This window comes from Martes martes (genome assembly GCF_963455335.1).
Source record: "Martes martes genome assembly, chromosome: 11".
Taxonomy (NCBI): Eukaryota; Metazoa; Chordata; class Mammalia; order Carnivora; family Mustelidae; genus Martes; species Martes martes.
This window is the reverse complement of record NC_137899.1, coordinates 978512-999169: the sequence shown is the minus strand read 5'-3', so window position 1 is coordinate 999169 and position 20658 is coordinate 978512. Positions and strand designations below refer to the sequence as shown.

The following is a 20658-nucleotide window of genomic DNA, read 5'->3' as shown; positions in this document are numbered from 1 at the left end:
CCAGAGGAGAGGGCTGGAGGTTTCTGAGCCTCTTCTCAGGTGCTATGTGCTCGCTCCAGGAGAACGGCAGCTGCTTCTTTGACTGGCTGGTCCAGAACGATCCCCACCACCCTACCCCCGATCCAAAGCCAGGACAAGACCCATCATGGCACACACCGGAAAAACGGTGGCTCAGAGCCAGATGCTGGTGGGTCGGTGACCTGTCACAAGTGGGTCTGGTGAAGGTGCTTTTGCTCTATTTTAGGAAGGGATCGATCGTGTCAAGGGCTTTCTCTGGGGTGACTACACTGGCCATTGGCGGGAGAGTCTGGCATTCTGTCTGTCCACTGTCCATCCCCGAACCCCTCACGAGCTCCTGCTAATTTTAGCAGGGCCTCGCAGGTGCCAGCATGTCCCCATGACAAGTTCACTCCCGCAGGGGCTGGGCCAGGGGTGGGGGGACACTGTGTGCTGTCCAGCATCCAGAGTGAGCGCTTGCCTGGACCTCTACTGCCCAAAACCCAAGAATGACCTCCGGACCTTTAGAGGCAGGTTTTGATTATTTAGTTTAGAAGCCCTGACAAGAACAAGCATTTTTCACCGGGGGGTGGCCCTGGGCTGGGCACAGCCATTAGGGCAGCGTCCCGCGCCCTGCGGTCTCACGTCTTACACCCCGCAGCCCGCGGTCTCGCGCTCCGTGCCCCGCACCCCACATCCCGCATCCCGCGGCCCCACACCCCGCACCCTGCACCCCACGGTCTCAAAAACCCCTTCTTTTCTTCCCTGACCCTCCCCAGGCCCTCGGGCTCAGCTCTCACTGGCCGAAATGAGGTATTAAGTACCCCCCCCCCAATTAATCCTGCGGCCTCATCAGCCCAAGAGACACACCACGGGAGACGGGAGGGTGGGGGCAGAGCAGGGTAGGAGGGCCCTTCGCAGCCTGGGTCTTTTCCCGCCTCCCCCAGACCTGCTGGGGATTCCCTTGGCAGCAGGGCAGCCTGCAGGCCAGGCCCACCCGGGGCCTCCCGGTGCGCTGCCCTCCACTGCGCTTTCCTGCCCCCGCGCCTCCGAGGACTGGAGGGCAGACAGACTAGTTCGGTCCCCTCCCCAGAACCTCGGGCACCAATCCGAAGGCACTAATCCGCAGACCGGGTGCAGAGAGCAGGGACACCGCCCCCGGCCTTGGCCCCGCTGCCCTGGTCAGCCCTGACCCCACGCAGGTCCCCTTTGCCCTTTGGCCCCGCCTGACCTGGTGGCAACGAGTGCGGTATTTCAGCAGCTGAGGGCCGAGTGCTCCGTGCAGAAGCCCCGGGTGGCCAGCCGAGGGCAGCTGTCCGACGAGGGGGCCCTCACCTGCACAGGGGGGCCTCAGGCTCCAGCCTAGCCGCGCACCTCAGCAGACAGGGGTGTCCCCACCTCCCCCCAAAGCCTACCTCGTGGCCCCTGGGACAGATGGCGACGGAGGCCCAGACAGCCTCGAGTCTGGTAAGGACCATCCCAGGGCGGGACACTGTGCCTCCTCCGGGGCACACGGGGCGCTCGGTTTGGCGCTGGAGCCCTGGAAGGAGGCATCCAGGCTAAGGGACCGCGGTGCCGGTCCCTGACCCCCTCCCCACGGCCCCCTCCTGACACCCACGGTACAGACTCTCCAGAAGGGGTCTGCAGGGACGGCGCCTTCTAGGGAACTCGCTCATGGGGCTCCCCAGGCCAGACTGTCCCGAGTTCGGGCCTCACACGGCCCTCTGCCCCCTGGTACCCATCTCCCCTCGGCTAACAGTCATCTAGATGTGCTGAGACCAGGCTCCCGGTTTGCCCACCCCACCCGCCCCACCTCAGGGAGTGGAACCTCTCTGGGGGCCCAGGCATCCGTGTGTACACAGTCCTTATGGCCCCGGGCCTGGACACGGTCGTCCGGTATCCAGGCTGGAAGCAATGGGAGAGGTCAGGCTGTTGGGATAGGGATGACGGGGATGGCATCGGGAGCACGCCTGCTCCCTGAATACAGCATTCATCGCTTTGGGACGTCCTCCCAGGGACTCAGAGAAGAAGCAGCGTGCTTAGGGGTGCCCCCTCTTAACAGATGAGGACACTGAGGGAAAGGCCCGAAGGCGCTTTCTACCCTGGCACAGTGCTGGGCGGCCGGCCTGTATGGAGCCGTGGGCCCCCGAGGACCAGGGGGTGAGGTCCCTGCGCAACCGCTGGGAGGACCTGTGGGTTCCAGGGCCAGTCCCAGAGCTGCGGGGGCCAGTGTGAGCCTGTCGTGGGGCCAGCGGCAGCCTGACTCTGAGGCTTCTGGGATCTCGGGTGGCTGTGGACACACAGTGGGTGACCCTGGGGCTGTTGCCCACCTGTTCCTGGGGTAAAGGATGCCCGGTCCAGGAGAACCAGGTCGGGGAGCCCCTACGTCAGAGAGCACTGGGCAGCCTGCCTGGAACCTGGGGGAGACAATCAGGCAAGAGACCCCCGCCCATCTTTGGATGTAGCCATAAGCCCCAGCAATGTGTCCTGTGACCTCCTGGCAAGTGGGGGTGGGGAGTGTTGTGGGAAGAAGGGGGGATAGGCTCTGAGCTTTGTTTGTTCCCCCAAGGCCTGGCTGAGGGGAGGGGGACAGGGAGCTTCTCAGGGCTCCTCGGGCAGCACCCTGCCCTCCCAGGCCACCCAGGCAGGTCCTTTAGGCCAGCTCAACTGACAGCAGCATGACGCTCCCAGGAGACTGAAGTGGCTGGCCTCGGGCCCTGAAACGGGGCAGGAGGCAGCCCAGTGGGGTGGGGAGGTGGGGTCGGAGCTGGCGCCCAGGCGCAAACCCAGGTCCGAGCCTCCTGGCACCGTGGGCGAGAGAAGGCGGACCAGAGCGCCCAGCTCCCTCACCATAAGAAAGGGGCCTCCCGCGGCACCTGCGTCCGGGCGTGATGACTCATGATGAGGGAAAACCGGGGGTGCCCCGCGCAGGGCCTGGCATCCAGGGCCTGCCCCTGGGGATGCTCCAAGGGCTCTGTGAGGCAGACTCCCACCCCATGACTTGAACCCCACCCATGTCCCCCAGAGACATGGCCCTGGGGCTGAGGGGGCCGCACAGGTCAGAGCCCCGTCCTCTCGGGGCTGCACGCTGACAAGCTGCACAGGGGGCCCCGATGCACAAGAGGAGGGGGCTTGGACCCAGCCCGGAGGGCCCTCCTCACCGCGGGAGGCAAGGGTGCAGGAGGCCAGGGTCAGCCTGGGCCACTAGAGGAACCTCCCAGACCTGGTGTCCCCTGCACAGCGCCCCGTGGCTAGGGACGGGCTCCCCGCCACACCCTGCCCGGGTGGGTGGCCTACCCACAGCCCCAGCGAGAACGCAGAACTGCTTTTGCAGAAACACTGCCAAACCCGGATTTGTCTGGACAGTGTCTCTATTTAAATGTCGGCAGCAAACTCAAGCTTTTGAGAACGTTGTACGGGACAAGTGGGACCCACGGCCGGATGCAGCTGTATGGGCAGAGCGGAGCCGTCTCCCCCTTCCGCTGCTTCCACTCCTGCGGCGTCCCGGCAGGGGGCCACGACGTCCCGAGATGGACGTGGGGTCTTCCCGAGTCCCAGCACTCCGAGCCCCTACATGCTTTCGGGACCCTTCCCATAGAACGAGTCCTTGCAGAGAAACAGCTAGGTTTAGGAAATTAAATGTTGCCCTTTGACCTGGTGGTTTGACTGCCTGTGACTTCTGGGGCTCCGCAGAAGGGACTCTGTGACCTGGGAGCCAGCAGACGGGGTTTCACCCACGGGCAGCGGCAAGGACCCACGGTGGGCCTGGACACAGAGGGCGAAGCCTGTGGCCCAGAGCCCCTCATGAGTCTTGGGTCATGGCCACCAAGAGGGCGGCCACAGCAGCGGGGCGGGGCCTGCGGCCGGGCGTCGCGCGGTCTGCCTGGCTCTTGGTGAGAGTCTGCGCTGTCCTACATCACGTCCGTCTGGATAGTTCTGTCCCCGCCGAGATGCCCAGCAGTCTCTCGGGGCCCTCGGACAGCAGGTCCCCTGTGCTCAGCCGGGTGCAGGCTACGAGGCACGGCTCCCAGGAGGCTTCTGCGAGCCTGGGCTCTTCTCGCAGCCGATGCGGCCACCTCTTCCCAGCGAACCGAGATGGCCAGCGTGCGCAGGGCGTGGCACGTTAGCAGAATTCTGCGAATGTTAATGTCTCTACTCCTTGCTGGTAAATTTTACATTTGAAAGCTTGTGAAAGACAAGACAGAGGGGGCCAGCCTGTGGCCATGGGCCCCTGAGAATGGCCTGGATTGCTCCACCAAGGAGGAGGGCGTCCCGGGCCTGTGCCCCCCTCCCTGGGCCCAGAGCTGCAGAGTGGCTTGGCAAACGCCGGCGTCTGGCTCGGTGTGTTCTGTCCGTGACGGTCAGCCCCATCCCCTTGTGACCTTCCCTGGGTTTAAACTTTAAGTGCAGGGACATGGTCCCCAAGGAAGGACCTGTATCCTTTAGGAATGCTGTCGGCTGCAGGGAGCCGAAAACCTGGCTTAACTCCAGCTTCCAGTGGTTCATGTCTGCTCCCACAACTAGCACGCGGAGGCGGGAGGGCCCAGAGCTGGCCGGTGCCTCAGGGCCCGGCTGCTCTGCCCCTCTCCGTCATCCCTCCCCACCGACAGCCCTGACTCCACATTGTCACAGGACAGCTGCTGTGGTGCCAGCCATCACGCCCGTCGCACCCTTACTCTGCTGTGTTCGCAGTTACAGGGGCACCGACCTTCCAGGGAAGAGAAGGTCCTGCGAAAATCAGACTTTTCTTTCCCTGTCATTGGCCAGAACTGGGCCACGTGCCCGGGGCGAAACCAGATCACCAGCAAAGGGGCGCAGGATAGCTGTGCTTGGCTTGGCCCGGTCGTGGGCTGTACCCTGGGCTGGGGAGGGGCTGCCTTTTTCTTTTTTTTTTTTTTTTTAAGATTTTATTTATTTTTTAACAGAGATACACAGCGAGAGAAAGAACACAAGCAGGGGGAGTGGGAGAGGGAGAAGCAGGCTTCCCGCTGAGCAGGGAGCCCGATGTGTCTCGATCCCAGGACCCTGAGATCATGACCTGAGCCGAAGGCAGAGGCTTAACGACTGAGCGACCCAGGCGAGGGGCTGCCTTTCTTAAACGGGCTCCATTCGCGCACACTGGCCCACACACTCCCTCAGTGTTAATTCTGGCGGGAGAATGACCAGATGTGACAGGCCAGCCACCCGCTGACCTCCAGACAGGCTCTTCCCGCCCTGTCTCACCCACTCTCCTGGTCAGCGTGGCAGGGACCCCACAGTGGGCGTCTGAGCTGCGGGGAGGGCCTGCCGCATCTGCCTCTGCCCCTCCCCGTCCAGCATGCCTCGGGCCACGCGTGTTTCGGGGCTGCCCTTGGAGCTCTGCCGTTCTAGGTTTTCGGCTGGTTCACGGGGAATTTGAACAGAGGGGTCGTCTCGGACCCAGGGCCGGGGCGCAAAGGAGCCCCCCGGTGTGTGGGGGGCCCCCGTGAGTCGGGGCATCCAGGCCCCGGCTCCACGCGGCTGCTCCCCCGCCCCGCCCCGCACAGGCCGAGCAGATCCTGGCCGACTTCCAGCTGCAGGAGGCGGACCTGAAGAAGGTGATGCGGCGCATGCAAAAGGAGATGGCGCGGGGCCTGCGGCTGGAGACCCACGAGGAGGCCAGCGTGAAGATGCTGCCCACCTACGTGCGCTCCACCCCGGAGGGCTCAGGTTCGCCGCCCGGCGGGCAGGGAGGGGCCCCCGGGGCCTTGTTTACGGCTCGGACCTCTGATGCCCCCACTCCCTTCTCTCCTTCTCTCCCTGGACTTGGGGTCCTGCCGGCCAGAGCCCCAAGGCTGATGCCCTTCTCCCTGTGGCTGCAGAAGTCGGGGACTTCCTCTCCCTGGACCTGGGTGGCACCAACTTCAGGGTGATGCTGGTGAAGGTGGGGGAGGGCGCGGAGGGGCAGTGGAGCGTGACGACCAAGCACCAGATGTACTCCATCCCCGAGGACGCCATGACCGGCACCGCGGAGATGGTGAGCAGCCGGGCCGGGGCCGGGGTCAAGTCTGCACGGGATCTCTAGCTCGCCAGTCCTGGTGGGAGGGCCCACCTATCTACCAGGGCCAGGGGCACCCATGGGCAGGACAGCCAAGCAGCCTCAGAGGGCCCAGGGAGGCAGCTGGCCCCAGCAGGTCACCTCCCTGCTCCATTTCCCAGAAGGCTCAGACGTGTGACAGGGCGGCGGAGAGAACGTGCTGGTCCAAGCAGCCTGTGTGCCCTGCCTTCTCCCCGTGTGCCCACCCCCCACCTGCTACCAGCAGGGACACCAAGTGGGGTGACTGCAGTCATAATGTCTGCCCAGGCGGGAATGCTACCCTGCCCGTGGGGAGGGCTCAGGAGAGGGTACAGAAGTACCACGACCCGGGGAGGTGGGCAGAGGCAGAACCCATCCCCTGGGGACCAGGGTTTCAAGGCAGGAGTCCCGGGGCAGCCTGGTCCTCGCCACACCCCTGCATGCAGTCAGACTGGCCATGAACGAAGCAGCAGCGCTGGTGTGGACGGTGCGGCCAAGCAGGGAACAAGGACCATCAGCAGGGCGCGGAGGAGCACCCGGGGCTGGGGCCAGGCCCACACGAGCAGGGTAGGGCCAGTCCCCAGCAGGACCGGGCATGGGCAGCCAGGACACCTGCAGGCAGCGAAGGCCACTCTGGGTGGTAGAGACAGAAATCCGAGTGACGGCCACAGCTGTGCCTCTGTCCTAAGTCTGCGGCTGGACGTCACGGGGCCCAGCGGGAGGCACAGGCCGACAGCGCACAGCTGGGCTGGGCACAAGGCCGGTCCTGGAGTCGCGCTGTCCCAGCGGCGGCAGCACTCAGGCCGGCGGAGCCGAGGGCAGGCGGGGAGGCCGTGCTCTCCCGGGGCCCACGCGGGCGCTGCGGCCAACGGCCCGCTCGTGGCCTGTCTTCCAGCTGTTCGACTACATCTCCGAGTGCATCTCCGACTTCCTGGACAAGCATCAGATGAAGCACAAGAAACTGCCCTTGGGCTTCACCTTCTCCTTCCCCGTGAGGCACGAAGACATCGACAAGGTGGGGCCAGGTCGGGGGCGGGGGGTGACCCGTTCCCCAGAGAACGACGCCCCGGGAACTCCCCGAGGCCTCCAATGCAACCCCGTGTCGGGAAAGAGTCTTGGGCTCAACCCATGGCTCTGTCACTGGCCTGTTGTGGGATTTTGGGAAACTGAGATCCGGCTGGTTCTGTTTGCCTGAACCAAAGAGCCCCCGAGGCCAGCAGGATGTCCCCTGCCGCAGACCGGGCACAGGCGAGCGAGCGGGAGGAGGGCGCTGGCAGGTCAGCACAGCCGAGTGACGCTGGGCCACCAGCGTGGGCGGCAGGACTGGGCTGGGCCAAGGCTCCACCCGCCACCGTCACCCGCCCCCCACAGACACACACAGACACAGACACACACACACAGACACACACGCGCACGCGTGCACATTATCCACGCACACGGACACGCAGAAGTCAGCCACGCACGCACCTGTATGCACACACAGGTCAATCATAGATACGCTTCTACCCGTCACTTCTACATGTAAGGACACATGCACACACGTGTGTGCATTATACACGCATGTGCACACACCAAGTCCATGTGTGTGCACGATGAGCGCACGCACACATGCGTTTATGTGTGTACACACATCAATTACACACATTACACACACATGTGAATTACACACACACGTCTATGTGTGTGTGTGAACACACACAACACACACACAACACACACACGACCTCTCGGAGAGACAGCCAGCGCAGGGCTCCTTGGTCCTCCATGCCCGGGCCACACGGCGCACAAGGGCAGCAGGGGCCGGCCACTCAGGGGCCCAGGGAGACCCTCGAGGAAGGGATGACGCCACTGTACCCTACCGTCTTCGCCTTGGGTGTACTGCAGCGGAGGGACCCCGGCCTTATATCACTCTGGGTGATGCCCCGGGCTTTCCCCTGGAAACACTCATGTGGGCTGGAGGCCAACCCCGCGGGAACAGACTATTTGGAGAGAGTCGCCTCCGCCACTGCTCAAAGCCACAGTCCAGCTAAGCGGGGCGCCTCACCCTGCCCCTCCTCTCCCCTCAGGGCATCCTCCTCAATTGGACCAAGGGCTTCAAGGCCTCTGGAGCAGAAGGGAACAACATCGTGGGGCTCCTCCGTGACGCCATCAAACGGAGAGGGGTGAGGCACCCCATGACCGCCCTCAGAACCCCCCTCCCCTCTGGCCACGATGCCAGGGACAGCCTCCTGGGTGACCCTCCCCCCGCCGGACGAGCCTGGAGCAGCCCGAGCCAACACCCCAGCCCGATCACTGGTGCCTCTGGGCCTCTTGGCAGGACTTCGAAATGGACGTGGTAGCGATGGTCAACGACACGGTGGCCACCATGATCTCCTGCTACTACGAAGACCGCCGGTGTGAGGTCGGCATGATTGTGGGTAAGAACTCACGCCCGGCTCTATCCGGGACTGGCAGCACACAGCCTTGGCCCGCCTTCATCCCCGGCCCTGAGGCGTGAGGGCCGAAAGTCCTGGGCCGTGGGCGATGGTCAGAGCAGGGCTCCAGTGCCAGGCGTGGACCCCACAGGTGGCAGGATGTGGGGTGGCCTTGGGGAGAGGCGGGGCATCCTGCCTGCAGCTAGTATATCGAACACTCACAAGTCCCGGCATCAGAGGACATGCCGGCTACCGGTCCGGGGGGCCCATCGAGATTTAACTACATTCCCCTCGCTGGTAAATTGACCAAACCGGACAGATGTGTCCCCGTGGAAGAGGACAAGCATGGGTGACATCGTCCCCTCCTAGACGGTCCTCCTGTCCCCGTCTGAAGTGAAGGCCAGAAAGGGAGCAGCCCCGGCCCCGGCAGGCCTCAGCCTTTCCCAGGAGCTCTCGAGGGTCCGCAGTGGGCCCTGAGCACGGCTCCCGTCCGGTCAGTCGTCCCCTGGACATGCAGCTGCCGACTCCGGGCTCCGGCTCCCCAGAAAGTCAGTGGTGAAGTCATTTGCCCTGCGGGGCCCCTGAGAGCCGGCCCTCACAAACCCGTCTCCCACGGCACACACTGGCCTCGCGCTGTCCTCCTCGCACCGCTCACATCTCCTCGCTCCATGTTCGACTTTCCAACGGAAAGCCGTCTCCGAGTCCACTGCCTAAACGCAAGCAGCAAGAGCCCACTTTCCCAGCGGTCCCCTTCAGAGCTGCCCGGGGCAGCTGTCGGGCCACAGCTCCTCGAGACACCCTGTCTTGGTGTGTAGGCTCTGCAGCCCCTGCCTCGGGCACAGCCCTGCAGAGATGGCCTGGGCTGGCCTGGGCTCACCTCTGCCCTGCACTCCCTCTGCTCAGTGCTTAAAAACAGGATAATAACCAAGATCCCAAAAATGGGAGAATGCCCATCAAAGTCTTGATTTCTGGGGTTTTCTCACACACACAGACACACACACACACACACACACACACATCCGCACACCAAAAAAACTGGACGGCCCTGCATCCCCAGACCCCCATTGTTCAATGGACTCTGTAAATTACAATGCCCCCCAAAACAGGGCCCAGGACAGAAGCTCAAGCACATGTATGTAAAGTGCCAAAAAACAAGGCTGCTGCGTAAACCGAGATAAAACCACGCACACCTGTAGTTGGCCAAGCACCTCGCCCCGTTTCACTCTGTCCTCCCAAGCACCCGGGTCTAAGGTGTTACCGTCCCTTACTGGGGACGGGGAACAGCCCAAAGAGATGGGCTCATGGAAGGGGAGGTCACACAGCAACCGAGGCTCCTTCCCACTTCTCCAGGCCAGGCAGCGGTGGGTGCTGCAGCAGGGAGGCGGGGAAGCCAGGGCCACAGGGGGCTCTGCGGGGGTGCAGGTGGAGGGACTCGGGAGAGGTGGGCTCCCAGGACTGCAGCCCCCGCTCCCCCACCCCTCACCCCTGCGGCCCGGCCCGCGGCCCCCACAGGCACAGGCTGCAACGCCTGCTACATGGAGGAGATGCAGAACGTGGAGCTGGTGGAAGGGGACGAGGGCCGCATGTGTGTCAACACGGAGTGGGGCGCCTTCGGGGACTCCGGGGAGCTGGACGAGTTCCTGCTGGAGTATGACCGTGTGGTGGACGAGAACTCCCTGAACCCCGGCCAGCAGCTGTAAGGACCACCTGCGTGGCTCCCCCTCCCACCCGGCTCAGGCAGGCTTGTTTCTAAACGGCTCCAAGGGAAAGCAAACTGACAATCCTTTCTTGCAAGCTGGCGTCTACCCCTTGCGCTAGGCGCCCCTGCGAACCTGGCACAGGGAGAGAGACAGGGAGGTTTGGTCCCCAGAAAGAGGGTCTTTGGGCCGGGATCACGGGTCAGGTGGCCCATCCGGTGACCACTGCAGAGGGAGGCTCTGACACCCCCAGTCAGCGCTCAGAGCGTTCAGCCCAGAGCTCCCCGGAGTAGACACCTGTCCCCAGTCACGGCTCCCGGAAATGCCGCGGGCTGGTCTGAACGGCTTGAGGACCAGCCCGGCAGAGCTCCTCAGGGTCCAGCCAGCCTAAGGAGCCGCGTAGCCGCTCGTGCCTTCCTGCACTCCGGCCGCTCCGCTGGGTTGGTGGGATTCAGGGCCCGTAGAGACGAAGACGCAGGGCGCGCTTCTGCCCCGTTGGCGGATTCCAGGAGCCCAGGGCCCCGGCAGGCCCCAGCCCCTCTGAGCCTGAGCTCCCTCCGCCGCGGGTCAAGGAGAACAGCACCCACCGCGCGGCCCTGGGAGGACAGTGTGCGCTGGGCGCGGGGCCCTGGGAGGAAGGCCGCACCCTGGACCAACGCCCTCAGTGGGGCAGGGTGCGGTCCCGAGGCCCCGGGGCGCTTCCTAACCCTGCAGTCCTGCTTGACATAAAGGAGAGCAGGCGCGCACCAGGTCTGGAGGCGGGGCATCGCAGGGCACTACCTGGCCTCCTCGTGGCCGGGCGTGGGGTGACCCGGCCGCCCTCCGGGCAGGTACGAGAAGCTCATCGGCGGCAAGTACATGGGCGAGCTGGTGCGGCTCGTGCTGCTCAAACTCGTGGACGAAAACCTGCTTTTCCGCGGGGAGGCCTCGGAACAGCTGCGCACGCGCGGCGCCTTCGAGACGCGCTTCGTGTCGCAGGTGGAGAGGTGCGCTGGGCGCGTGGGGCGCGGGGCGGGGCCGAGGCGTGGGGGGTGCCCCGGGGTCCGGGCGAGGGTCCGCGCCGCACGTGGCCCGCAGGGGAGCACGCACCCGGGCCCAGGGCGCAGCCCACGCGTCCCCTCGGTGACTCCCCACCGCCGTGGAGATCGTCCCACTTCCTCCACGCGCCAGCCCCGAGGCGCGCCAGGGTCGCGCACGTTAGAGCGGAGGCCCTGGGCTTAGAGCGAGGCACAGTGACCGGTAACTGCTGGTCCTCGGCGGAGTCGGACCCGCTCCCCTGTGGAGCCCGAGCCCCACGCGCTTCGCCTGGGTGAGGTGGACAGGGGGAGGGGAGGAGGCCGCCGCTGTCGGGGTCGGGGTCCGGCTGGCCCGGGGCCGAGCGACCCTCCCCCGACACGCGACCCTCCCGCCCCCCGCAGCGACTCGGGCGACCGCAAGCAGATCTACAACATCCTGAGCACGCTGGGGCTGCGGCCCTCGGCCACCGACTGCGACATCGTGCGCCGCGCCTGCGAGAGCGTGTCCACGCGCGCCGCGCACATGTGCGCCGCGGGGCTGGCGGGCGTCATCAACCGCATGCGCGAGAGCCGCAGCGAGGACGTGATGCGCATCACCGTGGGCGTGGACGGCTCGGTGTACAAGCTGCACCCCAGGTGAGCCCCCGCGGTCGTCCCGCGGCCCCGCGTGCGCCTCGGGCGCAAGGCGAGTGGAACCCCCAGGGCTGTCCCCGGGGCCCCCCGGGCTCACTGCTCGCGCTGCTGCGGGGGCGGGCGGGGGTCAGCGCGTGCGGGGGAGGAACGGCAGCCCTGCTCCCCCGCGCAGCTTCAAGGAGAGGTTCCATACCAGCGTGCGCAGGCTGACGCCCAGCTGCGAGATCACCTTCATCGAGTCGGAGGAGGGCAGTGGCCGGGGCGCGGCCCTGATCTCGGCGGTGGCCTGCAAGAAGGCCTGCATGCTGGGCCAGTGACCGCGGAGGCCACCAGGCAAGGAGGAGGCAGTGGCTCGCTGGACCTGGGACCCGGGGGATGTGTTCCCCACGGATGCCCCACCCTCGCCCAGGAAAGAGGTCTCTCTTTGTAAGGACCCTGGATGCCTCCCATCCCCACTGCCTCCCCCAAAGATGGGGAAGGGCCCACGGGGAATCTCGGGGCCCCGGGGCAGGCCTCTTGTCTCAGAGGCGGTTGGTGGGACAGCCCCGGGCCCTGACTGGGTTTGGGGCTGAGGTGAGCAGGCATGGAGACCCCACAAAGTCCCTCACCTGTGTGACTGGAATCAAGGACCCGGAAGGGAGTCAAGACTTGGCTGCATGCCCACACTGCCTCCTCTTGGAGCCTTCAGCCTGACCCAGCCTCGCCCGGGGCCTGCTCTGGACACCCCCCCGCCTCCGCCTGGGAACTCAACCCACTGGGGAAGCAGCTGACCTGGCCAGACCTAGAGTGGGGTTCCACAGGGGGCCAGAGGCTGCCGGTCACCCAGGCCTGGCTGTTTTCATGCCTGCTGGGGACCGGGAAATGGGAGAGGACCGGCCCCACCCTGGAGGCTGCCTGTACCCCGAGGCTTGGAGATGGCGTCCTTGCTGCTCTCCTGCCACCATCCGTGAGTGGCGTGTGGCTCTGGGGTGGACCTTCCAGGTGGTGCAGGACACAGAGCCCCTATAGCCCCTGTGTGCCCGGAGGGACCAGGATGAGGAGGACTTCCCCCCTCACACCCCCAGGCAGGCCTGGGAGCACCTCCGTGGTGGGGTCCTGGGCTCCCACAGGGCTGACGGAGAAGGAGAGGTCAGCACTCAGCACACGAGGGGCCACCCAGGCTTCTCTTTTCTCACCAGACCTCTGTGCGCCACACCAAGCTCCCACGCCCAACCTGTGACCGTGTGGCTTTTTTAATTAAACGTTTTAAAAGTTTAGAACATGGCGTTGACCAGTGTCCTTTGATCTCTGGGCATAAGGGCAGGGGGACAATATGGAGACATGGTCACATGTGCACAGACGTTCCGCAAGCCTCGGTGTCTGGAAACTCACCGTGCCCTCCAGCCAGCTGCGCTGGGGAACGTGAAGGGACACACTGGGCTGTGGGAACAGAGGTGGCCTCAGCGGGAGGGTGGTTGGACATACCGGCTTGGCCTGGCCCCTGGCTGGCCGTCTGCGGGATGTACGTGGGGACCCGCGGGCTCTGATTGCCTCTGGGAGCACCTGGGAAGGAGTTGGAGGCCGGGGTGCTGCTCTGGGAGGTGGGACAGGGCTGGTCTCCGCTGGGGCCCCCTGGAGCCACTTGGGTTGTGACAGTGATGGGAGGAGAGGAGGGTGATTGCCGAGGTCCTTCCAGGGGCTCCTGGGTGACGTGACGTGCCTGCTCTGAGTTAGCTGGGCCAGGCCTGGCGCCCTCTCTCAGCTGTGCCCCATTATGGTCCGCACGTTGTGGAGTTAGAACATAGGCGCGCTCTGCGATGAGAGGAACCACGGACCCACAGTGACTGTTGTTTGATTCGGAACTCAACCCAGAGCCGTGGCTTTGAGACGTTCTCTGGTTTTTCCGGGTGTCCTGTGGGGGACCGGGTCAGATCGTCTTAGGTCTCCTGAATCCCGATTATGCACTGGGACGTTGCGCAAGGGTCCGGTGACCCCACAGCAGTCCTCGGGTCTCGGCATCCATGTAGGACCCCGTGCCGACGTAAGCTACTTCTTAAGCTGTTTTCTCTGCGGTTCGGAGGCTGCCCTTGATTTTTACGTTCCCTTTGAGGGCAGGTTATGTATTTTACGGATTTCATTTCCGGAGACGGACGGAGGTGCCGCCAAACTCTTTTTGTTGCACAAAAGAGGCCTGGGGTCTCACGCACCACCCAAACGCGGGCTCTACCAGCCGGCCTCTGCATTGTCCCCCCCGGGGGCAGGGCGCAGTTGCAAAGAGCCCGGTTCCAGGGGAGGGAGGACAGCCAGTGGGCCCTCTCCTCTGCTCCGGGTTCCAGAGGGCAGCCAATGGGCCCATGACGTCTGTTCTAGAAGGTCCCCAGCCCCCAGTCCTTCTCGGGGCCCTAAAGGAGCAGGCAGGCCTGCAGCAGAGTGGGGTGAGCCCGGGGCCCGCAGTGGCATCTCACAGGAAGGACTCATGACCACTTTCTTGCGGGTCCAAGGGGATGCCGGGGGCGCAGGTCGTACACCATGTTCCAAACACGCCTCGCACACAGGTTCACTTGGGGTCACAGCCAGCTCAGGGCTGCCTTCTGCCCTCTGTCAGAGGGGCCAAAGGCCAGGGCCACTGTCCACCCAAACTCTGGGAATCCCTGGGGGTCTCAGGCCAGAGACCATCCTCAGAAATACCCATTGTACTTCCCCAGCCCAGTAGAGGCCTCAGGCCAGTCCTCCGCATGCTGTCTTCTGCTGTCTCCTTGGACGGGGCAGGTTCTAGACTGGGCCTGCAGGAGACACAGTCAGGTGGGGGTAATACGGGAGACATCTCATGCGGAGCGATACCTCGTTCAGCACCCAGAGCGGCGGAGAGCTGTGAGCCTGTGAGCTCTGCCCTTGGGAGCCGTTGCTGCTGGACGGGTGGATGTCTGGATGTTAGACATCAGGGGGCCTGAAGGTCACCGGGAACGTGGCTGGAATCTGCCTGGGGCCCTGTCTTCCCCCAGCCCAGGCAGGGCTGCCAAGTTTGGGCTTGTCCTCTCTTCCTGTCCTTATTTGGCGCTCCAGGTGATAAGGCTAAAACGTAAAAGGGGCTGGGGGCCCCTTGCAGCAAGCCGGCTGCCACGGAGAGAGGATGGTGAGTGCCGGGCGCTAGCCGGAGGCCAGCAGGCTCTCGGGTGCTGTCCTGTGGGAAGGGGAAGAACGCTGGCGACGTGAGGCCGGAAGAGGAGCCAGACCTGGGAGTGCTCTCCTGGGAGTGCTCAGGAGGTGTGCATGGGGAGGGAGGAGTATTTGGGGAGCCGGGGAAAGGGCCTCTCCCCACCTACAGTGTTGCAGGCCAGCAGGAAGGCGGGGACCCGGGGCAAGGCCGCGGCCACCAAGCAGGCCCAGCGAGGCTCTTCCAACGTGTTCTCCATGTTTGAGCAAGCCCAGATCCAGGAGTTCAAGGAGGTGAGTGCCCCCACCCCAGTGGCCTGGGACCGGCCCTGGCACCCACCCTGCCTATACCCCCTCTTCCCGGTACTCGGTCGTCCCGGCCCCTCCCGGTCCGTCCACCCTCCAGGACCCCTCCCCCACTCCGGCCTTCCCCGGGGCGGGGGCTGTTCCCCCTGAAGGACGGTGCCCCCCACCGCCCAGGCCTTCAGCTGCATCGACCAGAACCGTGACGGCATCATCTGCAAGTCAGACCTTCGGGAGACCTACTCCCAGCTCGGTGAGTGCCTTCGCCTTCCCCGGCTGGCAGAGGAGAGGGCGGCTGCTCACACCGGGGCCGCGGCTCCCGCTCTGGCTCAGCGGGCTGGCGGGATCCCCACTGAGAAAGCACAGGCCCCCTGGCCAGGCAGCGCCCGCCTCCCTCCTTCCCCGCTCCCACCTCCCTCCCCCTCAGTGGGCTCGCACACACCTCCCGCGCACTGGCCACAGCTCCCCATCGTTCTGTGGCAGGGAAGGAGGGGGGCCGGCTTGGGCAGGAGGGGAGGCGGGCCGGGCCCGTGTCCATCCCATGCCCCGCTGCTGCCAGGGAAGGTGAGCGTTCCGGAACAGGAGCTGGACGCCATGCTGCAGGAGGGGAAGGGCCCCATCAACTTCACCGTCTTCCTCACGCTCTTCGGCGAGAAGCTGAACGGTCAGCCAGGGCTGGGTTGGGTCTCCCGGCCTGGAAGCCGCCTGAACCCCTCCCGAGCCCCACCCAGGCCTCGACTGGACTCTCCCTGGCCCAGGCCCACCCAGGGCCCATGGAGCTCTCCCCTGCCTCCCCGACCCGTGGGCACTGGCACCCCGACCCCCCAGTCAGCCTCACTCCCAAGTCCAAATCCTGGTCTCCTGGTCAGGCCTGCCCCAAGGATGGCTGGTCCTAGCCTCTCTGGGCCCCAAAGGGCGCTCCATCAGGACAGGCCCTCCCTCCTCTCCTGGGACAGAACAGGCCTCCCGCACCCCGGGGGCCTCCTGGGTGGGGGCTGGGAGGCTGCGGGCACCAGTGCTCACCTGCTCCCCCCACCCGGGCTCCCAGGGACGGACCCCGAGGAAGCCATCCTGAGCGCCTTCCGCATGTTCGACCCCAATGGCAAGGGTGTGGTGAACAAGGATGAGTAAGTGTGCGAGAAGGGGTACAGAATCCTCGGGGGGCCCTGGGGGAGGGCGGCCACCTGGGCCGTGGGAGCCTTCATAGCCCGCCTTTGGCTCTCCCCAGGTTCAAGCAGCTTCTCCTGACCCAGGCAGACAAGTTCTCTCCGGCTGAGGTGAGGATTCTGGTTCCTTCGAGGCCCTCCCCTCCCCTTCACAGGGCTCTTCGCCACAGGGCACTGGGCTGGGAGTCCGTGGGGAGGGCTGGGGTCACAGGTCTCCCTCGGGTCACCGCAGGCCCCCTGACCTGTCTGCCTCTGACCACGACCCCCCCCCCCGCAGGTGGAGCAGATGTTCGCCCTGACGCCCATGGACCTGGCGGGGGACATCGACTACAAGTCTCTGTGCTACATCATCACCCACGGGGACGAGAAGGAGGAGTGAGCTCGGCGCAGCTGCGAGTCGGGGCTGGCCCGTGGGGACACCACAATAAATGCTGTTTCCCAATCACACCTGCAGTAGTGGCCTGTCTGGGACGGATGGGGTGGGGGCCAGCAGGGGGAGCGGAGGGACCCAGCCACTGGACGGCTCAGCTCGGGCCACCCCGGACTGCTCTGCGACGGTGGGCCGGCGTGTGCCCACTTTACGGGTGAGGACACATCTAGGAGACGGACTTCGGGGCTTTGAATGGCCTCCATCAGGCCCGCACCAGCCACAGGGGGGCCCTGCGCTCCACCTCCATTCTGCTAGGGCCCCGCTGGTGGGCCTCCCTGCACCTGTGTGTGTGTGTGTGTGTGTGTGTGTGTGCGTGCGCGCATGCTGGGCCCCCTGTGGAAGGCTCAGGAACCCATTCAAAAACATAAACTCACTTCATTTTGGAAATGCAAGCAAGGTACACACCAGAGCACGTGCAAGTCGCTTCCAGAGAGAGGAAAAGGCCTCTGGCGGTGGCGGAGGGCGTGGGGTGTGGTAAAGGCTGGAGAGAGGGAGGGCCTTTCTCTGGAAAGACTCTTGGTGTCCCATCCCCCTGTCACCTGCAGAAACCAGGGTGTGGAGGGGACTCGGCTTATCTTATCTAGGGAACTGGAGGGCAGCAGGAGGGGAGGAGGGAGACAGGCAGTCCCTTGCACAAAGTAGGACCTCCCCTCCCCCAGCCTGGCTGCAGCCCCCCACCCCACCCCGAGCTGGGAGGTGGGAAGAGCTGGGGGGCGGAACACTTTCCTTCCCTGGAGGCAAGCAAGAGGAAAGGCATTTTCACATGGAGAGGTGTTCGGTCTCTGTTTTTATCTGGAACTTGACAATTTTAAATACGACGCTGAGACTTGAAATTCAAAGTTCTAGCACTTTCTCATACTGACTCATGATCACGAAAGTCCTGGAGCTGCCCGAGCAGGGATGGGGGGGGGTGCAGGGACACAACCGGGCCAGCTTAAGAGCCTCCATTCGCACCGGAGTTCTGCTTGTTCAACAAACTGATTTCAGAAAGTCAGGGATAATCTAAGCCTCCGCAGAGAAACGTGAGACCCAGCGGACGGCTCACAGGCGTCTTCCATGCAGAGCAGAACCGGGGGCTGGTTCTGTGGGGCCTCTGTGACCTCCTCGTCGTCTTCAAGTCGTAGGCGACCAACAAGGCCACAGGTTCCCGTCCCTAGACCTGCGACCACCTCGGTCTCCCCCTTCTCCGCAGAGGAAGCCAGCTTTGCACCTGTGCGGAGAGCAGCCTCCTTCCAGCGTCCCTGAACGGTTCCCTTGACCCTGAACGCATGGGTCTGAACCACAGAGGGCCACTTCCGTGCTGACTTCTTCCCAGTAAATACAAGACAGCGCTGCATTCCCTCCTCGTGATGGTGTTCCTGATGCTCCTTTCCCGGGCTTCCTTTACGGCAAGAACGCCGGGCACAACACACGTAACACAGGATGCGCGGTAACTGACCGCTCGTTATTGGTCCCCTCGGAACTAACGGGTACATAAAATCTGTTTTGTTTTTTTTTTAAGATCTTATTATTTGAAAGAGGGGGAGTGACAGGCAGAGGGAGAAGCAGGCTCCCCACTGAGCAGGGACCCCCCCCCATGCGGGTCTCCAGCCCAGGAGCCCAGGATCATGACCGGAGCGGACGGCAGACGCTTTACCCCGAGCCCCCCAGTGCCCTGAGTACCTAAAACCTGTGACAGGTGTTCACTGCATATCTGTATGCAGGTCACAATTCTGCTTTCCAAAGTTTTCTTTTCCCACTCCTGGTGTAGTTATTTGGTAAGGTTAGTCCTTTCTGCACCCAAACTGCCTGTATTAACTAGTTTGGAGTAAACTGAGAGCCGAGGGTTCATGTGTGGGGCGTCAACGAAAGAAAGAGAGAGACGTGGACAAGGGAAACAGGCCGGGATGGGAGAGAGGCGGAGAGCCCAGGACGGTAGCCACTGGCCACCGTGCCTATGGAGCCCTTGAAATGCGCTATGAGTTCAGATGGAACGATGTCCTGAAGATGTCACACAAAAAAGAATGGAAAATATCTCATTGGGGATTTGTGTATGGTTCCACGTTGAAAGGACACTGCTTTCCAGTGTTGGGTTGAAAACAAGCATCACTGAAACCGTCCCTGTTTCTCCCTCCTCGCTGCGGCTCCGAGGCACCTTCAGGGGCCGTGGGTGGCCCTCATTTCTGGCTCCCGTCCCCTCTCCGCCGGACGCGCTGTTGGCTGTATGGCCAGCCTGTAGACTCTGGGGCGCCCAGATGCTAACCAGGAAACGGGCCAGGCCAGCGCTCTCCGCAAACCCAGCCGACCGAAGCCCCTTTGGCAGGCTTGCATCTGCGTGTTCTGCCGAAGCGAGGGAAGGTCTTGTGTCCAGAGCAGAGACCATACAATCCTGCTCACAGAGGGTCAGGCCTGGGAGTGCGACCTTGTTGGACACACACCCGAGGGGCTGAGCTCGGGGACTCGGGGTCCCTCGCCACCTGTGCCTCCAAGGGAAACCTTGTTGAGGCGGCATCCTAATCGCCCTGACTTCCTGTTTTCCTATGAGCCCCGGAAGCCTCGCTGCTGTGAGGACCACCGCCCCCCGACCCCTGCCCAGGTCCTGAGGTGGCCTCGCCACACTTCACCCACAGCCTGCTAAGAGGAGTCCATGAGGAGGTCTCCTAGCCGCTTGCCCTCACTGGGGCCACGTCTAGAATCACCCAGGGCTCCCTGGGAGAGCTTCTGACAGCTCCGGCCCCTCCCTCCTCCGCCAGGGGCTCACACTCGGGGGCTGCAAGCGAACCACCACCCCATCTTCCCCAGTGCCCTGCAGGCCTGGATGCGGAGGCTGATGTCCCCAGACCCCGTGGGGAGCGAGACACCCCCCGCCAAACACTTTTGTTCAGGGAGGCCCCGGAGGCTGTGGGGCCTTGGAGTCCCTCACCTGGGCTCTGAGCAGTGGCCGGCAGGGACCCCTGTAAGGGCACATTAAAACTAAGACGAAGTTAATACTCCCGAAGTTAATACTGTCCGAAAAAGGACACAGATTTTCTCCTTCCTTTTCTTAGCGCGTTCTCCTTAGAAAGCTTGTCTTTCCCCACCTGGTTTTGCATCCATCCCTCAGACGCCGACGGCTAGAGAAGCCTCTGGCCCGCTGTGGAGCCCGGTCAGGGCCCCGAGGAGCCGGGAGCCGCTTCTCCGAGGTTTCCCAGTTTCCTGCCTCACGAGCGGGGACTCCAGCACGCCCACCTCTGGCTTGAAGGAGGGGGACCAGTGTGGCTTACGTCCAGACAAAGGCAATCAGCAAACCCAGCTCCCTGGAAACACCGCGGATGGGCCGGTCTGGGTGAGAACAGGCGGGATTCCCTATCCCTGGGATCTCTTAGCAGCGGCCAGTGACGAGCACTGAGCTCTGGTTTAGTACTTACCCAGTGACTTTTGCCGAGAAGCTCTCCGCATTGGCGGAGACTGTTTCCAGCCTCCAGAGTTGCAGGCCCGCTGGAGGGCTGGCCGGGGGGCTCCGGATTTTGCCCAGAGACCCCCTCAGCCCTCTGCCCAGGCCCGGGCCCTGTCCCTGCACCCCAGAGCTGGCGAGCGGGGGCTGCGGCCCACACGGTCCTGCTGCGGCATTTGCACCAGGATGGAGTTCGGGACAGGGCGTGAGGAGTCTGCCGTGGGCAGCGGCTCCGGGTGGCGGGGGCTGTTCTGAGGCACCACACGCTCGAGCGCCTTGTCCACCGCCACACAGAGCCAGGCCGGTGTGGGCACCCATCTCCGGGAGCATTCGCAGGCCCACCTGCCCGCCGGGTCTCCAGGGGTTGAAAATGAAGACATCCGAATGACACAGCGCTTGACGGCAGCCAGCGAGCCCGCCCAAA

At 64.2% G+C, this 20658-nt stretch overlaps 2 protein-coding genes across 7 annotated transcripts; both read left to right on the top strand.

Moving 5' to 3' along the window:
- Positions 1–1284: 1284 nt before the first annotated feature.
- On the top strand, positions 1285–13054 carry GCK (glucokinase). 3 transcript variants are annotated; one of them, XM_080818128.1, is made up of 10 exons: positions 1285–1464; positions 5523–5685; positions 5838–5992; positions 6927–7046; positions 8098–8193; positions 8349–8448; positions 9958–10141; positions 10973–11128; positions 11561–11794; positions 11964–13054. In XM_080818128.1, the coding sequence occupies exons 1-10, from the start codon at positions 1432–1434 to the stop codon at positions 12106–12108; spliced, it is 1386 nt and encodes a 461-aa protein (XP_080674254.1). In that variant the 5' UTR covers positions 1285–1431; the 3' UTR covers positions 12109–13054. The 3 variants fall into 3 exon arrangements, with proteins under 3 accessions (XP_080674254.1, XP_080674253.1, XP_080674255.1); XM_080818127.1 differs by having other exon boundaries at positions 1304–1464; positions 10973–11120; positions 11964–13046; XM_080818129.1 differs by lacking the exons at positions 1285–1464; positions 5523–5685; positions 5838–5992; ... (3 more) ...; positions 9958–10141; positions 10973–11128 and adding an exon at positions 11157–11451 and having other exon boundaries at positions 11964–13046.
- A 1483-nt stretch (positions 13055–14537) lies between these two features.
- On the top strand, positions 14538–16839 carry MYL7 (myosin light chain 7). Of its 4 annotated transcripts, none has more exons than XM_080819094.1 (7): positions 14538–14903; positions 15104–15217; positions 15404–15479; positions 15786–15890; positions 16275–16353; positions 16455–16503; positions 16670–16839. In XM_080819094.1, the coding sequence occupies exons 1-7, from the start codon at positions 14901–14903 to the stop codon at positions 16769–16771; spliced, it is 528 nt and encodes a 175-aa protein (XP_080675220.1). In that variant the 5' UTR covers positions 14538–14900; the 3' UTR covers positions 16772–16839. The 4 variants fall into 4 exon arrangements, with proteins under 4 accessions (XP_080675220.1, XP_080675222.1, XP_080675221.1 ...); XM_080819096.1 differs by having other exon boundaries at positions 14680–14903; positions 15112–15217; XM_080819095.1 differs by having other exon boundaries at positions 14873–15034.
- The last annotated feature ends 3819 nt before the right edge of the window (positions 16840–20658 follow it).